The 14,518-nt window shown below is 36.9% G+C and overlaps 1 protein-coding gene across 1 annotated transcript in view; it reads right to left on the reverse strand.

Annotated features, from left to right (window-relative positions):
* ARID2 (AT-rich interaction domain 2) overlaps positions 1–14,518 on the reverse strand; it is a 93,475-nt gene that overhangs the window by 2,459 nt on the left and 76,498 nt on the right. The window contains exons 16-20 of the mRNA XM_071423554.1: positions 11,210–11,358; positions 5,521–5,659; positions 5,336–5,421; positions 954–1,077; positions 773–864 (exon numbers count right to left, since the gene is read on the reverse strand). Coding sequence (XP_071279655.1) covers positions 773–864; positions 954–1,077; positions 5,336–5,421; positions 5,521–5,659; positions 11,210–11,358 — 590 coding nt within the window. The remainder of the gene's footprint in view (positions 1–772; positions 865–953; positions 1,078–5,335; positions 5,422–5,520; positions 5,660–11,209; positions 11,359–14,518) is intronic.

Consider the following 14,518-nt stretch of genomic DNA (forward strand, 5'->3'; position numbering starts at 1 on the left):
TGACATGTTTTGGAACAATACATTAAATTAATACATTCTCATTAGAAATCATTACTTTTCCTATTATGAAGCCAAATTAATGCAAAACAAAACCAAGAAAACACTTAGCTTGTAAGTTCTTGGAAAAAACAAGAAGCAGCATGCATGGTGATCACTGGCACAGTAACTAACTACTACTTTTGATCAAAAAGAGCATTTCCTGCTTAGTTCCATGAGTCAGTATTGGACTGTTTACTTACTGAAGGATCTTCTACAAGTAAAAGGAAAGCTGGGTCATTTATTAGCATTAACCCAAGTTTGGAGAGGAAAGCAATAGAGAGGCAGCAAGTATGAAACACAATCATGTCCCTGTGCACCTTAAGATGGTGTTCCTAAGAGCTCATTTTGCCCCTTTCTCAACTGCATTTAAACAGTACTGCCATTGGAAGTTGTTTACACAAGAATTAACTTTCAGAATCATGCAGTACTGCTGTGGAAGAAAAGGGACAGCAAAGGCTTCTCTCATCTATCTCCTAAAATTTAACCTGCCAAATTTTCAATCATCTGGATTGAAAATGCCACTTTTCAATCATCTGGATCACAAATGCTGTCTGTAGGTAAGATGACACAGAGCATTTGTGTGGGGAAGGACAGTGCAGAAGTGATAGAGAAATTGTACAGTCAATATACTTACTAGGGTTTTTATAGATAGGTAAAACCTACCTATGTTTGGTACTGGAAAGAACAGAAACAACAGTGCCCACTGATACCAGAAAAATTACACAGTGCTTACCTGCGACCACATTCTGAATATTTACCAATATTTTTTAATATTAAGGCAGCTGTTAATCGGATGTGTTTAGTTATTGGTCCCTCTTTTTCATCCTACAAAAGTAAAGACAAAAAATGTAAAAGCTCTGCAGTTAATAGCAGGCAACAATTAATATCTAATACTTGATTGCAACAATACTAACTGTGAAATCTCTGAAGACAAGGTTCCTTGATCCTCTCCTTAATGCCATTAGGGCAGCACTTGGATGATTCACAATGGCCTTCTGTGCTCTGGGAGTAGAGGCAGTAGCCCCTGCAGCTGGCTGCCTACATTAGTAAAGAAAGAATTAATAAAAATAAACTTTGTGCTGCTTTCTAGACAATTAACAACTTGGAAAGTTTATCTTACCATTTTTAACCTATCTGAACAGACACACAAAGATCCATTAACACTTGGTGCTGATACATGATTGCTTCCACAGAGATAACCTCATTGTAAACCCTTAAGAGTCATGCACTTTATGTGAAAAAACACTTCTTTTGAAGAAGTATTGCTCATCACCCCTGACATTTGTGATGGAAAAGTAATATATTGTACTAATAACACAGCCATTTCCTGAAGTGTACCAATTTAAAGGGATGTTCCATCAGACAGGAACTGTGATAGCAGCTATGCAAATGCCATCTGAGATTTGGCCAGAGAAGGTCCTTAAAGTATAACCACTTAAAAGTTGACAAAGCTCATTGGGACCATTAGACACTAAGACAATATAAAATATGTATTAACTGTGATTAATGAGGAGCAATATAAAATAACATAAGTTATGTTATAAGACATAAAACATGTAACTGGTAAATCAGATCAAACATTTGTAAAACCAATTACCTGTTACTGCAGCTTTTAGACTGAGATTAATAAATTAAACAGGGTGTAACGAACTTAGCATAAACAATTTCTCCATTTTCAGTATTAACACTAAAGTCAAAGCTGTATTTCACATAAAGACTTGGAAATTACTCATGCCATCAGAGTTCAGAATGTATAAATATGCAACTTCACCTAATGATTTACTCATAATGTCATCCTAAAACACAGTTTGAAGTATTAGTGGTGAAAAATATCACCACACTTCAATATTTTGAACAATATTATTATGAAGTCTTTCATACCCTAGTAGAACTTGGTTAAGAAGTTTAAGTAGTGCTTACTTGTAAATGTGGCTTAAATGAAATGTAAATGTTCTATTTTTTTTTGAATGAAAGCCTGTAGGAGTTTAATTTAGGTATCTTATACTGAAAGTGAATATTCTAAGAATAAAACTTGAATTCTCTATTTAGAGAGACTTTCTTAGTAATCTGAAGTTCTAACAGCAAGGAAGCCCAGCTAAAAACTGGGTTACTTTAGTAAGAGACAGACTCCTCCCTAACACCTTAGCTCATAATCACTCTGTCATCCTCCCTGAATAGAAATAATACATATAAAAATATATAAAATAAAATATGTAATATAGGAAGTAAATAAAAGGCTTTATGAAGTTAAAGGAGAATGGCAGGGGCTGAATTAAGAAAGTAGGCAATGACATGTTCATAGAAGTAGCACAGTAAAAAGAATTACTGTCTTCATTTTTAATTTCTGGAAGATTTTTATTTTCTCTGTATTGAGAAGCACAAGGATTCATCAATGGAGGCTGTTCTGAATGTCTCTCTTCAACAGTTATCATACCATATTTTAGAAAGCTGAATTACTATTCTAGAAATATTGAAAAAGGGACAACTGCAATAAATTAGGAACATATTAAAAATTATCTTCTCTTTTTAAGTTTGAAGAAAAAGAAATTGATAAAATGTTACTGAGACACCAAGTGAATTGATGTATGTCTGTGGGCAAGTATCTCTCAACACATCTATATTTCTTGAATTTCTTTAATTGTATTATCAACTTAACTTCAAACTCTACCATTTATGTTGTGATTTAAAGTAATCTCCTGCCCCACTCTCACAGAGCATTAAGAATATTCACCTTTGCTTCAGTGCCAACAAGGAAAAAAAAAATCACCCTGAACCCAAGAGGATTCCAATGCATAAAGCTACAGTCACTCAGCTACCTCTGAAAACCAGAAGAGTTAAAATAATAAAACTAGAAATGCAAAGAAATACAGAATTAAAGTATAAAACCAATTCTGTAATGCAGCTTTACAATGCCTAACTGGTTCTAGAAAAGCCATTACAGATTTTTTGAAGTGGGTATGGTGTTATGGTAGACAGAAAAGATGATCAGGGAATGGGCCCTCGTCTGTCACACTGTGCTCTGTTTGACTTCCAGCACTGGTAACGCTCACAATCTGAAGTCTCTGAGGTAGGTGTAATTGTTACTGAATAGTGAGGGATTAAGTAAAGAGAGTTCACCTAATAAATGCCTGAAAGTTGATGACTTAAACATGCTTTGTCTCAGTACCAGGTCTTTTTCAGCTGCTTCAGAGCTCCATACATGAGTTTAATGATATGGAGTATCAGTTGTGATATATCTGATATATCTAACACACTTCTAGGACTCAGAAAAAAGAACATTAAGCCAAGACCTTGAAAGACAGCTTTCAAACATGAACCTGTAAGACAGCTTGAGGTGAGCTGCTGGACTGGGCTTAGGGTTTCAGCTGACACGTCATGCATTCTGGAAAGCAAATTATCAATTCTTGTGTCCCTCATGTAGCTGCTGGATGCTCTTTTCAGCTGTGCTAACAGAACTGTGGAGCAGTGCTGTAAGGTAATGTGGGGGACAGGACACACTACCCTTCCCCAAAATCCTGCTGTTTGTTAAGGGAGGAGAGTAAAAGTAAAAAGGGCTCCTTTACATCTTCACAAGACAGGAAGTGTATGAACTGCTCTGAGTGCTGACAGAGAAAGGTCTCATCTCTTCCATTTGTTCCAGCCCACCTCCCGTACTGGTGTTCAACCCACAGTAAGGCAGATAGATTCCACTCATGTGGCAAGCCCACTCTTTTGTTCTATAAGCATTTTTTAAAAAAAACCAAATTGATTTAGCATGAAATCTAACAAAAACTGAATCTAGTTCCCTCTCCATAAACAATGCACAGCCGTGAGAAGCAATAAGGAATGTCACAGAGAGTCAGAACAGAATCATAAAATCATTTAGGCTGGAAAACACTTCTAGAATCACCAGGTCTAAATATTAACCACTGCCACATCCACCACTAAACCATGTCCCTATGCATCACATCTGCACATCTTTCCAAGACATAAAACATGCAATTTTGAGCAGAGGAATGTTCTCATTTCAATTTGAGTTCTGAAACCACATCCTTAGTATCTTGTGGTATTGCAGTCTCAGTAAGTTAGCAACAACTGGTTATGTGTGTAAATTCCTGCTTTCTGAATCTGACCTAATTAGGGAATTCTGCCTCAGAAGACGGGATGTACAAACAGTTTTTTTTCCTATGACTACCTGTGCAAATTTAAAAGAAGCTTCTGAGGACACATAGCTACTGGAATGTGTTATCTGTGTGATGGAACATTATGTAAAGGCTGAGTTAAGAATACATCGTGCTAGTAGATGGTGTCAGCCCTACACTTCTCACTTACCAACTATTTAAGACAAAATGACCGTAATTCTTCTTTCTCTGGTTTTCCAAGGTCTGAGTGTTGCTCAGTTTAATGAAACAAGGCCCCATAAAGCAATTATAAGTCTGTGTTAAGATTTTTTTTTTATATTAAAAAATAAAAGGATTCTCAAACTGAATTTCTCAGTTTTCGTAGCTTGACTTTCTTTGCTGCCTCCAGCAGCTTGGTAGCAGTTTTACAAGCCACAAAACAGAAGAGCAAAAATCTGCCTGGGACCATGTAATTACACCTAAAGTGGTTCCAGTCAGTTACTAACAAAGGCCAGGTCTTGACACACTTACACAAGTAACTGAACCTTGAACAATTCAACTATTAACACAGCCAGCCCCAAAACCTCACACCAATGGGATTGTACTCTGCAATATTAATTCCACATGGTCGAAATCATTCTGGGAAAGAGAAGAGCCAAATCTGATTTCAGATAGCAACACAAAATCAGAAGACTCTGAGGAGTCTATCATTTATCTTGCTTGCTTGTTTAAAGGAAAGTTTATTACAACAGTTCCTGGATCAAATCAGCCCACATTTAGACCACAAAACTGGAAGGAATACAGCAAGTTACAAAACAATCCATCTCAGCTGTGTGACACATGAACCGTACACAATAAATAACTTACCATTTGTATGACAAGCACTTCCCTGTTACAAGGAAAGTTATAAAATGCTGTCCAGTTGGGCAAAAAAAATACAGGAACATGTTGAGAACAATGTTCATCATAGAGTTTTTACCCATATGCTTTAAAGAACTACCTGGGTTTTTTTTAAGGTAACTGCAACCACATCAGAATCTATTCCCCTTTTTGTCTTACTGGAATGGACCTCAAATTTGATTACAGATTCTTAAACATATGGAGTTTCACCTGATATTGCAAGTTATAAACAAACTCTTTCAATAATTTCTAATTCTCCTATTTTTTCTATTGTTAATGAGGCTCAAATCTCTTACTTATTGGAAGGCTTCTGATTTCCTGGTTGTCCAAGTTCATCTTGCTTTAATCCTGCAAGCAAAGCATCTCTGGAACAGTGTTTATCCTATTTGAGGAAAAGAGAAAGACAGTAAGAATGGTGTGTGGAAATTTACCATGAAATTCCTATAGTTTTCTGAAGTAATATGTGAAAGAAAATCTGTACCTGTAAATGGGTAATGAAGGAAAACCTCTGCCGCTGGAAAGGTTCACATCCCTCCCATAAGCACTGCCCTGGGTACACATCTTTTCCTCCATGCTCGGTTGCTGCATGATAGAAAACCTGTGATGGTGTCTGAAACCACCTACAAAAAGAGGAGAGGGGAATTTAGTTTATTTTTTTGTCCCCAGTGAATGGTTAAGTACAAATCCAACAAACATGAACTCATAGTGGTCAACATTTTTTTTTTCTGAATTGAGACACACATTGATAAATGGAAAGTTGCAAAATTTTGAAGGGAAAAATAAGTATACATGTTACCAGTGAGCTACCAATAAATGTCAATATGATTTTTTCCAAACTTGATTGAAATATCATGGTTCTATTTTCTACTTACACTTCACCAAAGAAATAATGCATGTTAAATCCAACAGACCCATTCTCTGCAATATACAGCAACAAACTATAAACAGCTTAACTAGATGAGGTTTACATAATATATTTTTATATTTATATATAAAAATACACAATATATTTATAGAAGATAATCTCTTATGTTCCTTCTCCCATTTTTCTTCTCCACTAGCAGTCAGATTCAGACCTTATTTAAATCTGATCAACTTGGTGGCCCTCCTCTGGACTCATTCCAGCAGGTCCATGTCCTTCCTGTGCTGGGGACCCCAGAGCTGGATGCTCTGTGCTGGGGACCCCACTGCAGGTGGGGTCTCACTGGAGCAGAGTGTAAGGGCAGAATCACCTCCCTTGACTGGCTCTCTGTGCTGGGAGTGCCCATGGCTGGGTCATGTGCAGCCTCTCCTCCCCCAGCACCCCCAGCCCTTCTCAGCAGGGCTGCTCTCCATCTGTCCATCCCCAGCCTGTGCTGATACCAGGGTTTGCCCCAACCCAGGTGCAGCACCCTGCCCTTGGTCTTGTCAAACCCCATGAGATTCCCATGTACCCACTGCTCAGGCCTGTCCAGGTCCCTCTGGATGGCATCCTGTGCTCCAGGTGTGTCAACTGCACCACTCAGCTCAGTGTCACTGCAAACGTGCTGAGGGTGCACTCGATCCCCTCATCCATGGCATTAATGAAAATATTAGATAACACTGGTCCCAGTACAGACCTGTGAGGGACACCATGTGTCACTGAAATCCATCAAGACTCTTAGCTACTGATCACCACCCTCTGAATGTGACTGTCCAATCAATCCCTAATTCATCTACCAGTCCACTTATCAGATCCATCTCCCTCCAATTTAGGAAGAAGGATGTTGTGGGGGACCATGTCAAAGGCTTTACAGAATTCCAGATAAATTATACCTGTAGCTCTCTCCTCACCCTCTGATGCAGTTATTCCATCACAGAAAGCCACTAGGTTGGTCAGACAGGATTTTGCCTTGCTGAAGCCATGCTGGCATTGTTTGCTCTTACCTGTTCACCAGCAAGGGTACACCTCCTTTGACATTCCTTTTCTCATAAATGTACCTATACAAGCCCTTCCTGTTATTTTCTGTGTACCTTGCCAGGTTCAGTTCCAGTTTTTCCAGCTCTGTTCCACTCCTCTTTCCCCAAGAACCTTTCCTAACAGCAAGAAGTCTGCCTTCTTCAAGTTCAAGAGCCTGATTTGACTCCTTACCTGACCTAACTTTCTCAAGACTGCAAGCTCCACCAATGCATGACTGCTGCAACCTAGGCTACCTCCAATCTCATGGAGACAAATGATGTGCTATTGTAACATATATAAGCTGGTAAAAGAGAATTGCTGTGTTTCAAAATACATGACATGAAAATAGTGAATGACTCAAAACATTAGGGCTTGTTTAGTCTACATATACACCTTATGTATGTCAGATGTTACAAATTAGGCCCCTTACTCCAACAGAGAAAAAATGGCCTAAGGATTTAGCTGCTCAAAATTCACTTCAATACAACTAACCCAGCTCATCAATATCCACTTAATGTTTGGACCAAAGAGGCCTAGAAACCTAGCTGCTGCCATTTGGGAAGTTACTGCCAGCAGCTGCCCTCACACACTCTCAGCTTATGAACAGCTGTTCAGTGAGTGCTGTGATTCAGCCCCCTCCCTCCACATCCCGGTACTAATTTCAGCAGTGTCCACTATGCAAACATACTTGCAACTGATGCCTAGGCCTAAGTGTACAGATACTGATACCTGAACACTATAACAACATCAAAGAGCTAATTTCACCCATAAACAAGTCTTAGTTATAAACTGAATGCTATTGCAGTAACCACCTGTAATACAGCAATTACCTTCTGCACTGGCAATAAATACTACTCTCCTTAAAAGCATTCATCTTTTACATGCCAGTTACCTCCTACTGAAGGGCAGCTGAGAAGGAGCAATACCTGGCTCTTGCTGTTGGTCCAGATAACCCATAGTAGGAAATGAAAATAAAATGTCTCTACAGTGGGTGTTTCAGAGGACAGAAAGATCTTCCCACAATAAAGGGGAATCAGCTTAAGCCTGGCACTAGCCATTTTATGAATAATAAAATAATAATTTCTGGCACAGATGAAGCAAATTTCATGGCCTAAGTGAAATCCAAAATACAGCGCAAAACATTTCACTCAACGTGGCAAAGCTTCATAAAAATAAAGCTATTTCAGCTATATTGACTCATTCACTGTTTAATATATTCAGTGTTATACACTTCAATCACTGACCTAAAAAGATTCAAACTTAGTACCATTTTGCAGAGAAAAACTCTTTTTCCTTAGAGAAACACCTAACTATTGTAATAAAAAAAGCTTCCCTACTGACAATATGGTCAGTTCAGTCTAGACTCTTGTTACACACTTAATTCATCCATGGTTCTGTTCAACTGCTGAACAGAACATTAACAGCTGACTTGACAGGCACTGGAGATTCAATAGCATTTTCAATTTACTTTTTAAATACAAAGCAATTCAAGAGCAGACATCTGCCTGCCTGGGAAACAAAACAGCAGCTTTTAAATTAAGCTGCATACAATTAGCAGTACCTGCAGACAGCTGAAGTTCAAAGGAAAACACCTACTTTCTGTTACATCCTTAATGCAAAGTAATGTGCTGACTGACACCTTTTAGAATTTTACTTTCACTTCAGATATTAAATGTGAACAGATCTGCCAGAGACCAATCATTTCAACTATTTGCATAATTCAGCCTCATCTCATTGTAGTTTTTAGACACTACTAAACCTGTGGCATTTCAAATCTTGGTCTAATGTTTCCTAATTCAGTCCTAAAAAATCCAAACCAAACCACCAATACACACCACTGGAACGTTGCTGACTGGAGCAGCCAAATTAGTCAGTAGGAAAAGAACACACTATTTTATTTATTCATATTTATCCTGCTTCACACTAAAATGTTTAAGGCCTTCACTGACTTCTGCATTGCATTTTTGAAGCAAAGATAATGTTGGTATTTTTTTGAGAATTAAACTAAAGAACATGCATAGAGAAACAGGTGAAAATTATTTTTTCCAATGTGCCTCCTGTTGTATCTTTCCAGTTAGCTACAAATATCACAAAAAAACCCCCCGTATTCTATCATTCTACTGTGATGAAACTGCCTGCTTAATCCTAGCAAAAAAATGCTAAGCAATTGAGAATGAAACCAAGAAGTGAATGTGAAGTTCACACAGACTAATGACCCACTCAAAAGAATCTTCTTGTTTCCCATTTAAATTACTCAATAAAAGCAGCTAAGATTGAGAGCTACAAACAAAAAAAGAACAGGTGGCAATTCCAGATTTTTCTTTACATCTAACAGAACCAGGAAGCCTACAGGAGATTTTATATACCTGTTTATAATCAGGCTGTTTAAGGAATATGAATAAACAATACATATTTGAGGAAAATGCTAACTTAACATTTTGGTTCTCTCTTCACCACAGAGAAGGTCGAGTGCAATGTTTATCTAAATTGATTTTAGGCTGGGACTGAAATACCTATTTTAAAGGTGAGAGCATAAAAACAAGAGCTGTCATATGAACTAAATATATTAATGCAAAAAATGCCTGAAAGCTTTTGAAAAGAATGCAATTTAAGCATGAAAGAAAAGCAGTACAGGAAGTAACAGCCAGATAAACTAAAGCAACAGAAATAATACACTAGGCAAGGAGCAAAATACAGAGATCAATGGCCTTGTAGCCCTGAACTTCAGTCTCAGGTAAACCTCCTGGAGTTGTATTTGAAGACAGACTACAAAAAGACTGATAATGTAAGGTAATTTAATACTACTGCTCCTCCTCCAGCCCCAACACAGTTTATCCTATGTAACCTTAGACATGGAATAAAGTTGGTGACTTATACTTTGAAACTATAGTTCAGCAAACTCTCTGACATGTTACAAGTTGGCAAGGCTTCTGTGTGACACTGCCCCAGCCTTTCATTCCAACCTCAATGCAACCTACCCACACCTAGGCATGAATTAATGCATCTACTGTGGAGCCAGCAGACTGTGGCTCTTTGGTTCTATTTACTAGTAGTAAGGGAGGAAACTGCAGAGCAAGTAAAGCCTTACATATATTTCTTACATAGAGAAGTGTCACCTATCAAAGAAAGAAAAATCACTTTTAAAGTGAAAATAGTGCAATGATTTAAAACTGACTGAAAGTCTTGCATAGTCTTGCATAGACTGAATGATCTTAGAATTATGTTTGCAAGGAATGAAACAAACAGAAATTACACCTTCAGGGGTTTCATACTAACCCTCATTCACTATTCCTATAATTCTGTTCAAATGTCTTATTTTCACTATCCATTCCAAACAGTTAAACTTCCCCATCTTTTCATCTTAATTTTTAAATTTCCCACCAGCTTTTGCTTAAATCAGCTTTATTGTCCCTTTGTCATCCTACAGCGATGAGGCTGTCACTCTTTTTTATACCATCCTATACGTTATGCAATTTTTCTCACTCACAATTTGTCTCCAGTTTTCAAAGTAGCTATTTGACAACTACCTTTTGTTCACCAACTCTCTGCCCTTGCCCACAAACTAAGCATATTCACAAATCCAAGTTATTTTAAAAGTCAGTGTCAAGATACACATACTTTCCATAAGAATTCTATCAAGCTTTATAAGCCTCCATCTAAATGTCTAGTAGTTCACTCCTCTCTAAGAACAGAAGCAAATTAAAAGAAAAATTAATCATAGCTGTCTAGTCTTAAGAGCCAGTTTCTTACTACTTCCTTTCAAGAGAATGGCGTCCTCTGGAACACAAATGGTATAATTACCAAAATTAGTCATAAGCTAAGTAAGACTGTGACCAGGACATTGAAGTGCAACATCCTGCTCTTGCAGAACTGGAAACACAAGAAAATGTCAAGCCATGATTTGTAACTGCAGTACAAGAACTATTTTATATGTGCAACACAGAGAACAAGTTTCAGAGGTCAGAATTCTTTTAAATTAACCACACAACTATTTTTTGTTACTAAAAAATCAATATACTTCAAAAAAGTGACATAATACTCATTTTATGCTCTGAAGTATAACTCAGAGGAGTAAAGTGTCCTGCCTTCCCCCATCTCATTCAATTTCCTCAATACTTTTCACTTTTTCTTTTCCCCACTGACAAACTTTAAGGTAACTTAAGGAAACAGAATGGATGGAACTTGTAGAATCATCTTCTATATACAAGCATCTGTTACATATGAGTAAAAGGTAAATAAAGAAGCTATTTACTTTTTACAAGATTGCCACAGACACATGAAGTTCTGTCCAGGTTTTTTCATTTGCTCTGCATGTTGACTTGCTGCAGTGTATGAAGGTGGCTGCAAATTCATCTGCTGGCCCTGTACTTGAACTGTTGGTATCGATGTTGCAGGTGTGCTCTGTAGAAAAAGTTAAAACAATTTTAAACAGGGCTTATTTCTATACTTGACATACAGTTTACTGCTTGTTGAAAGACTTTTTGTTTTACACCCTAATCCACCACAGATGTTCAATTTTTAATACTCTGAACTCTGAATAAGCATTAGTAAGACACAGTAACATGAGGGATATACAACTTTTACACTGTAGTACTGATGCAGAACTTCATAATATTTAAGTAATAAACTTCATGCCCAAATACAAATACAGAATTATGTCTGCAAAGAAATTTCTCAAGGGCACTAATGGAGCAAAGATTAACATTTTTTTCAAACACTTTGTTGTTATTTAAGAAAAGGAAAAAACCTCATGCAAACTCAAGGCATTGCAGTATCATCAGCATAGGGAATAGCACCACATGCTCAGAATGCCTGACAATGCTGTACAACTTATACACAACAAAAACAGAAACATTTCAGAAAGCAAAATTACTTTCCCCTCACTCCCCTGCAATATAACAAAACACTTAACACTCAACTAAAATTATCTTTCAAATTACCTAAAAATATATAAACACAAACTAATTTTCTTTTTTTTTTTTCCTGAATAATGGATATTGAATGTGGAATGTTCCATTTCAAAACACTGCCTGTGTCAGAATATTGTTTCTCTTCTTTATTTTTTCCTGGGAGTCTCTGGTCAGCAAGAAGTTTGTAAGGATGATGACAGTAGAAAAATTAAGCTTTTGAATATTATTTAGAGATGAAGACCTAACATCCTTTTCTTTCCCACTGTTTGGAAACAAATTCACACTCTAAAGAGATCAAATAATATTACTTCCAAGTCTGTGTAAGAATACAATAAGCAAACGCTTTCAAATGGTGCACACATTTAGATCTTTACAGCTCTGTTACTGAGTAGCTTTAGACTTTCACTACAAAGAAACCAATTTCTAACATTTCATTGTTATATCAACTTACATTTTCTTCCTGCTGATCTCTGTTGGCATTTTGGACAGCAGTCACACAAGGTAGTGAGTTAATAACTATCACAGATTATACTACATATATAGTATACTATTATACTAACATGACCCAAGGGACAGCAAAAAAGCCTGATCAAAAGCAAAACACATGCCATATCCAAACACTAAAACATGACAAAAATAAGGAAAAACTCTGCAAAACACCTGAGTACAGCACAACTACTTATGATGCCTGTGATCCATCCACATATATGAAAAGTTGTAAGAAAGGACTTGACTTAGTCATACCTATGAACTATTTTGAACTCAGCAATGATTTTCACCTAAGGATCTTAAAGCTATTTCACAGAATGGGCAATGAATCCTTCACAAGATATCTTTTAACAAAAGGTAAACATAAGTGGAGTCTTTTAATATCAACGTCCCCTTAAAAAGGCATTTTTAAAATTAGGCTGCAAGCAAAAAAAAGGAGTGTCAGCTTGTTTTGCAACCTTCACTTGGCATCCCAGTATCAACACATTCTGATGGTCTTTTATGTGACTTTTTATCCCTCTAGAACTTCTGTCTCATTTAATGTGCTGAAGAGGAAATGAGCTTACTGAATGAATTGAGTATTTCGTTTAATTCTCATCATTCAATATGTGGTTCATGTATTATTTACTCCATTCAAAGCCAACCCTGCAATTAATCTGGAATTATGAATTTTCTCAAGGGTTTCTCTGGCAAGCTCTCCTAGTGGTATTCAAAGGTTTTAATATCATCTCATTGAAAAATTGTTTATTTTAAATAAGTTGATCTGAGATATACAACACAAAATGTTGCATTCTGAAAATGAAAGGGCTCAGAAAGAGAAACAAATTTTCAGGACAAAAAGTTGTCATTCAGTGTCCCCTCCCATTTTTTCCACTTTTTTTTCCTCTGAGGAAAAAAGCTAATAAATTGAAAACAAACATGTAAAATAGCTGTTGTTGTTTAAAATTCTCTTCTTACTGCTCTACTGTGGAGTAGTTTCACTTAAACTTGGTGGACACAACTTCCATGTATTTTTTTAAGACAAATCCATTGCTTGCCTATCAGCAATGACTCATTTTTGATTATATTTTTAAATCAACATGTAAAGCAAAGTTACATTTTCTCCTAGCGTTTTTTATTTTATTTTAGAAATGAAAGTTTTACAGTCAAATATCACAGAGCTTTCCTCTCTTCATTAAAGAGATCAGAAAGATTCATAAAGATCAATGCCAATTTTTGGTTTCCTTTTCCCTCTTTTGTCATGTATTAGTTTAGTAATGCATGACACATGGGCTATCACTAAAATTAGGTATAGTCTTTGTTTTTCAGAAATTAAACTCCTTTTTCTCACAGAAATATACCTGGAAATACTTGCTAGGTGCTACCTACTTTACAGTGCTCATATGCAATGATTATGTTAATGCACTTATTTCTTTAAATGAAGACAGACATTAAATTTTCCCTAATTAAGTCTAAGAAAAGTAACATCGTAAAGTCTTTCCCTGGGGCATAAAGATTCCAGAAAATTTCCTCCTCTAGTAAAAACATTTAATGAATCCAGATTTCCCAAGAAAACAAATGCCCAGTACTCCGCTACACTTGAAAGTGCTTCACAACACCCTTTTATAATCAAATTAGACCTCTCCATGATACAATTTGCAACTGCCACCACTTAGCCCTTTCCTCACACAATCTTGGGACTGAAAGGTCCTTCTAGAGCAGCAGCATCTGTCTCAGTAGGGTTTATACTCAACCCTAAAGTATACAAATACAAACTGTTAATGCCTGCACAGTCTAGTTACAGAGCAGACACTAGAGCCTACTTTTAACAAGCAGGTAGAGATTTTATATCGAGACTGGGCTGACTTTAGACTGAGGTATTGGAGAGGGGGAGGAAATTCAGCCTGGTCATGATAACCAAGACTACAACTAAGAACTTTCTGCTAACTAGAATGGACTGTTTACCAAGATGTTAATTAAATTTTATGCACAAGAGTTCCTACATTTGGGCACAGAAGCTCCTTGTGTGGTAGGAATAACAAACCCTATGAGTTGAGGCCAAATGTGGCCTCCACCTAGATTTGACAGAACCAATGATGCTATTCCCTTTATGCATGAACAGATAACTACTTTATCATGATACCTGCACATTCTATTTAAAAGGCCTGCTATGCCACCATCAA

The sequence above is a fragment of the Agelaius tricolor genome, unplaced genomic scaffold (assembly GCF_023055355.1).
Source record: "Agelaius tricolor isolate 1412-34295 unplaced genomic scaffold, bAgeTri1.0.p SCAF_3, whole genome shotgun sequence".
Lineage (NCBI taxonomy): Eukaryota > Metazoa > Chordata > Aves > Passeriformes > Icteridae > Agelaius > Agelaius tricolor.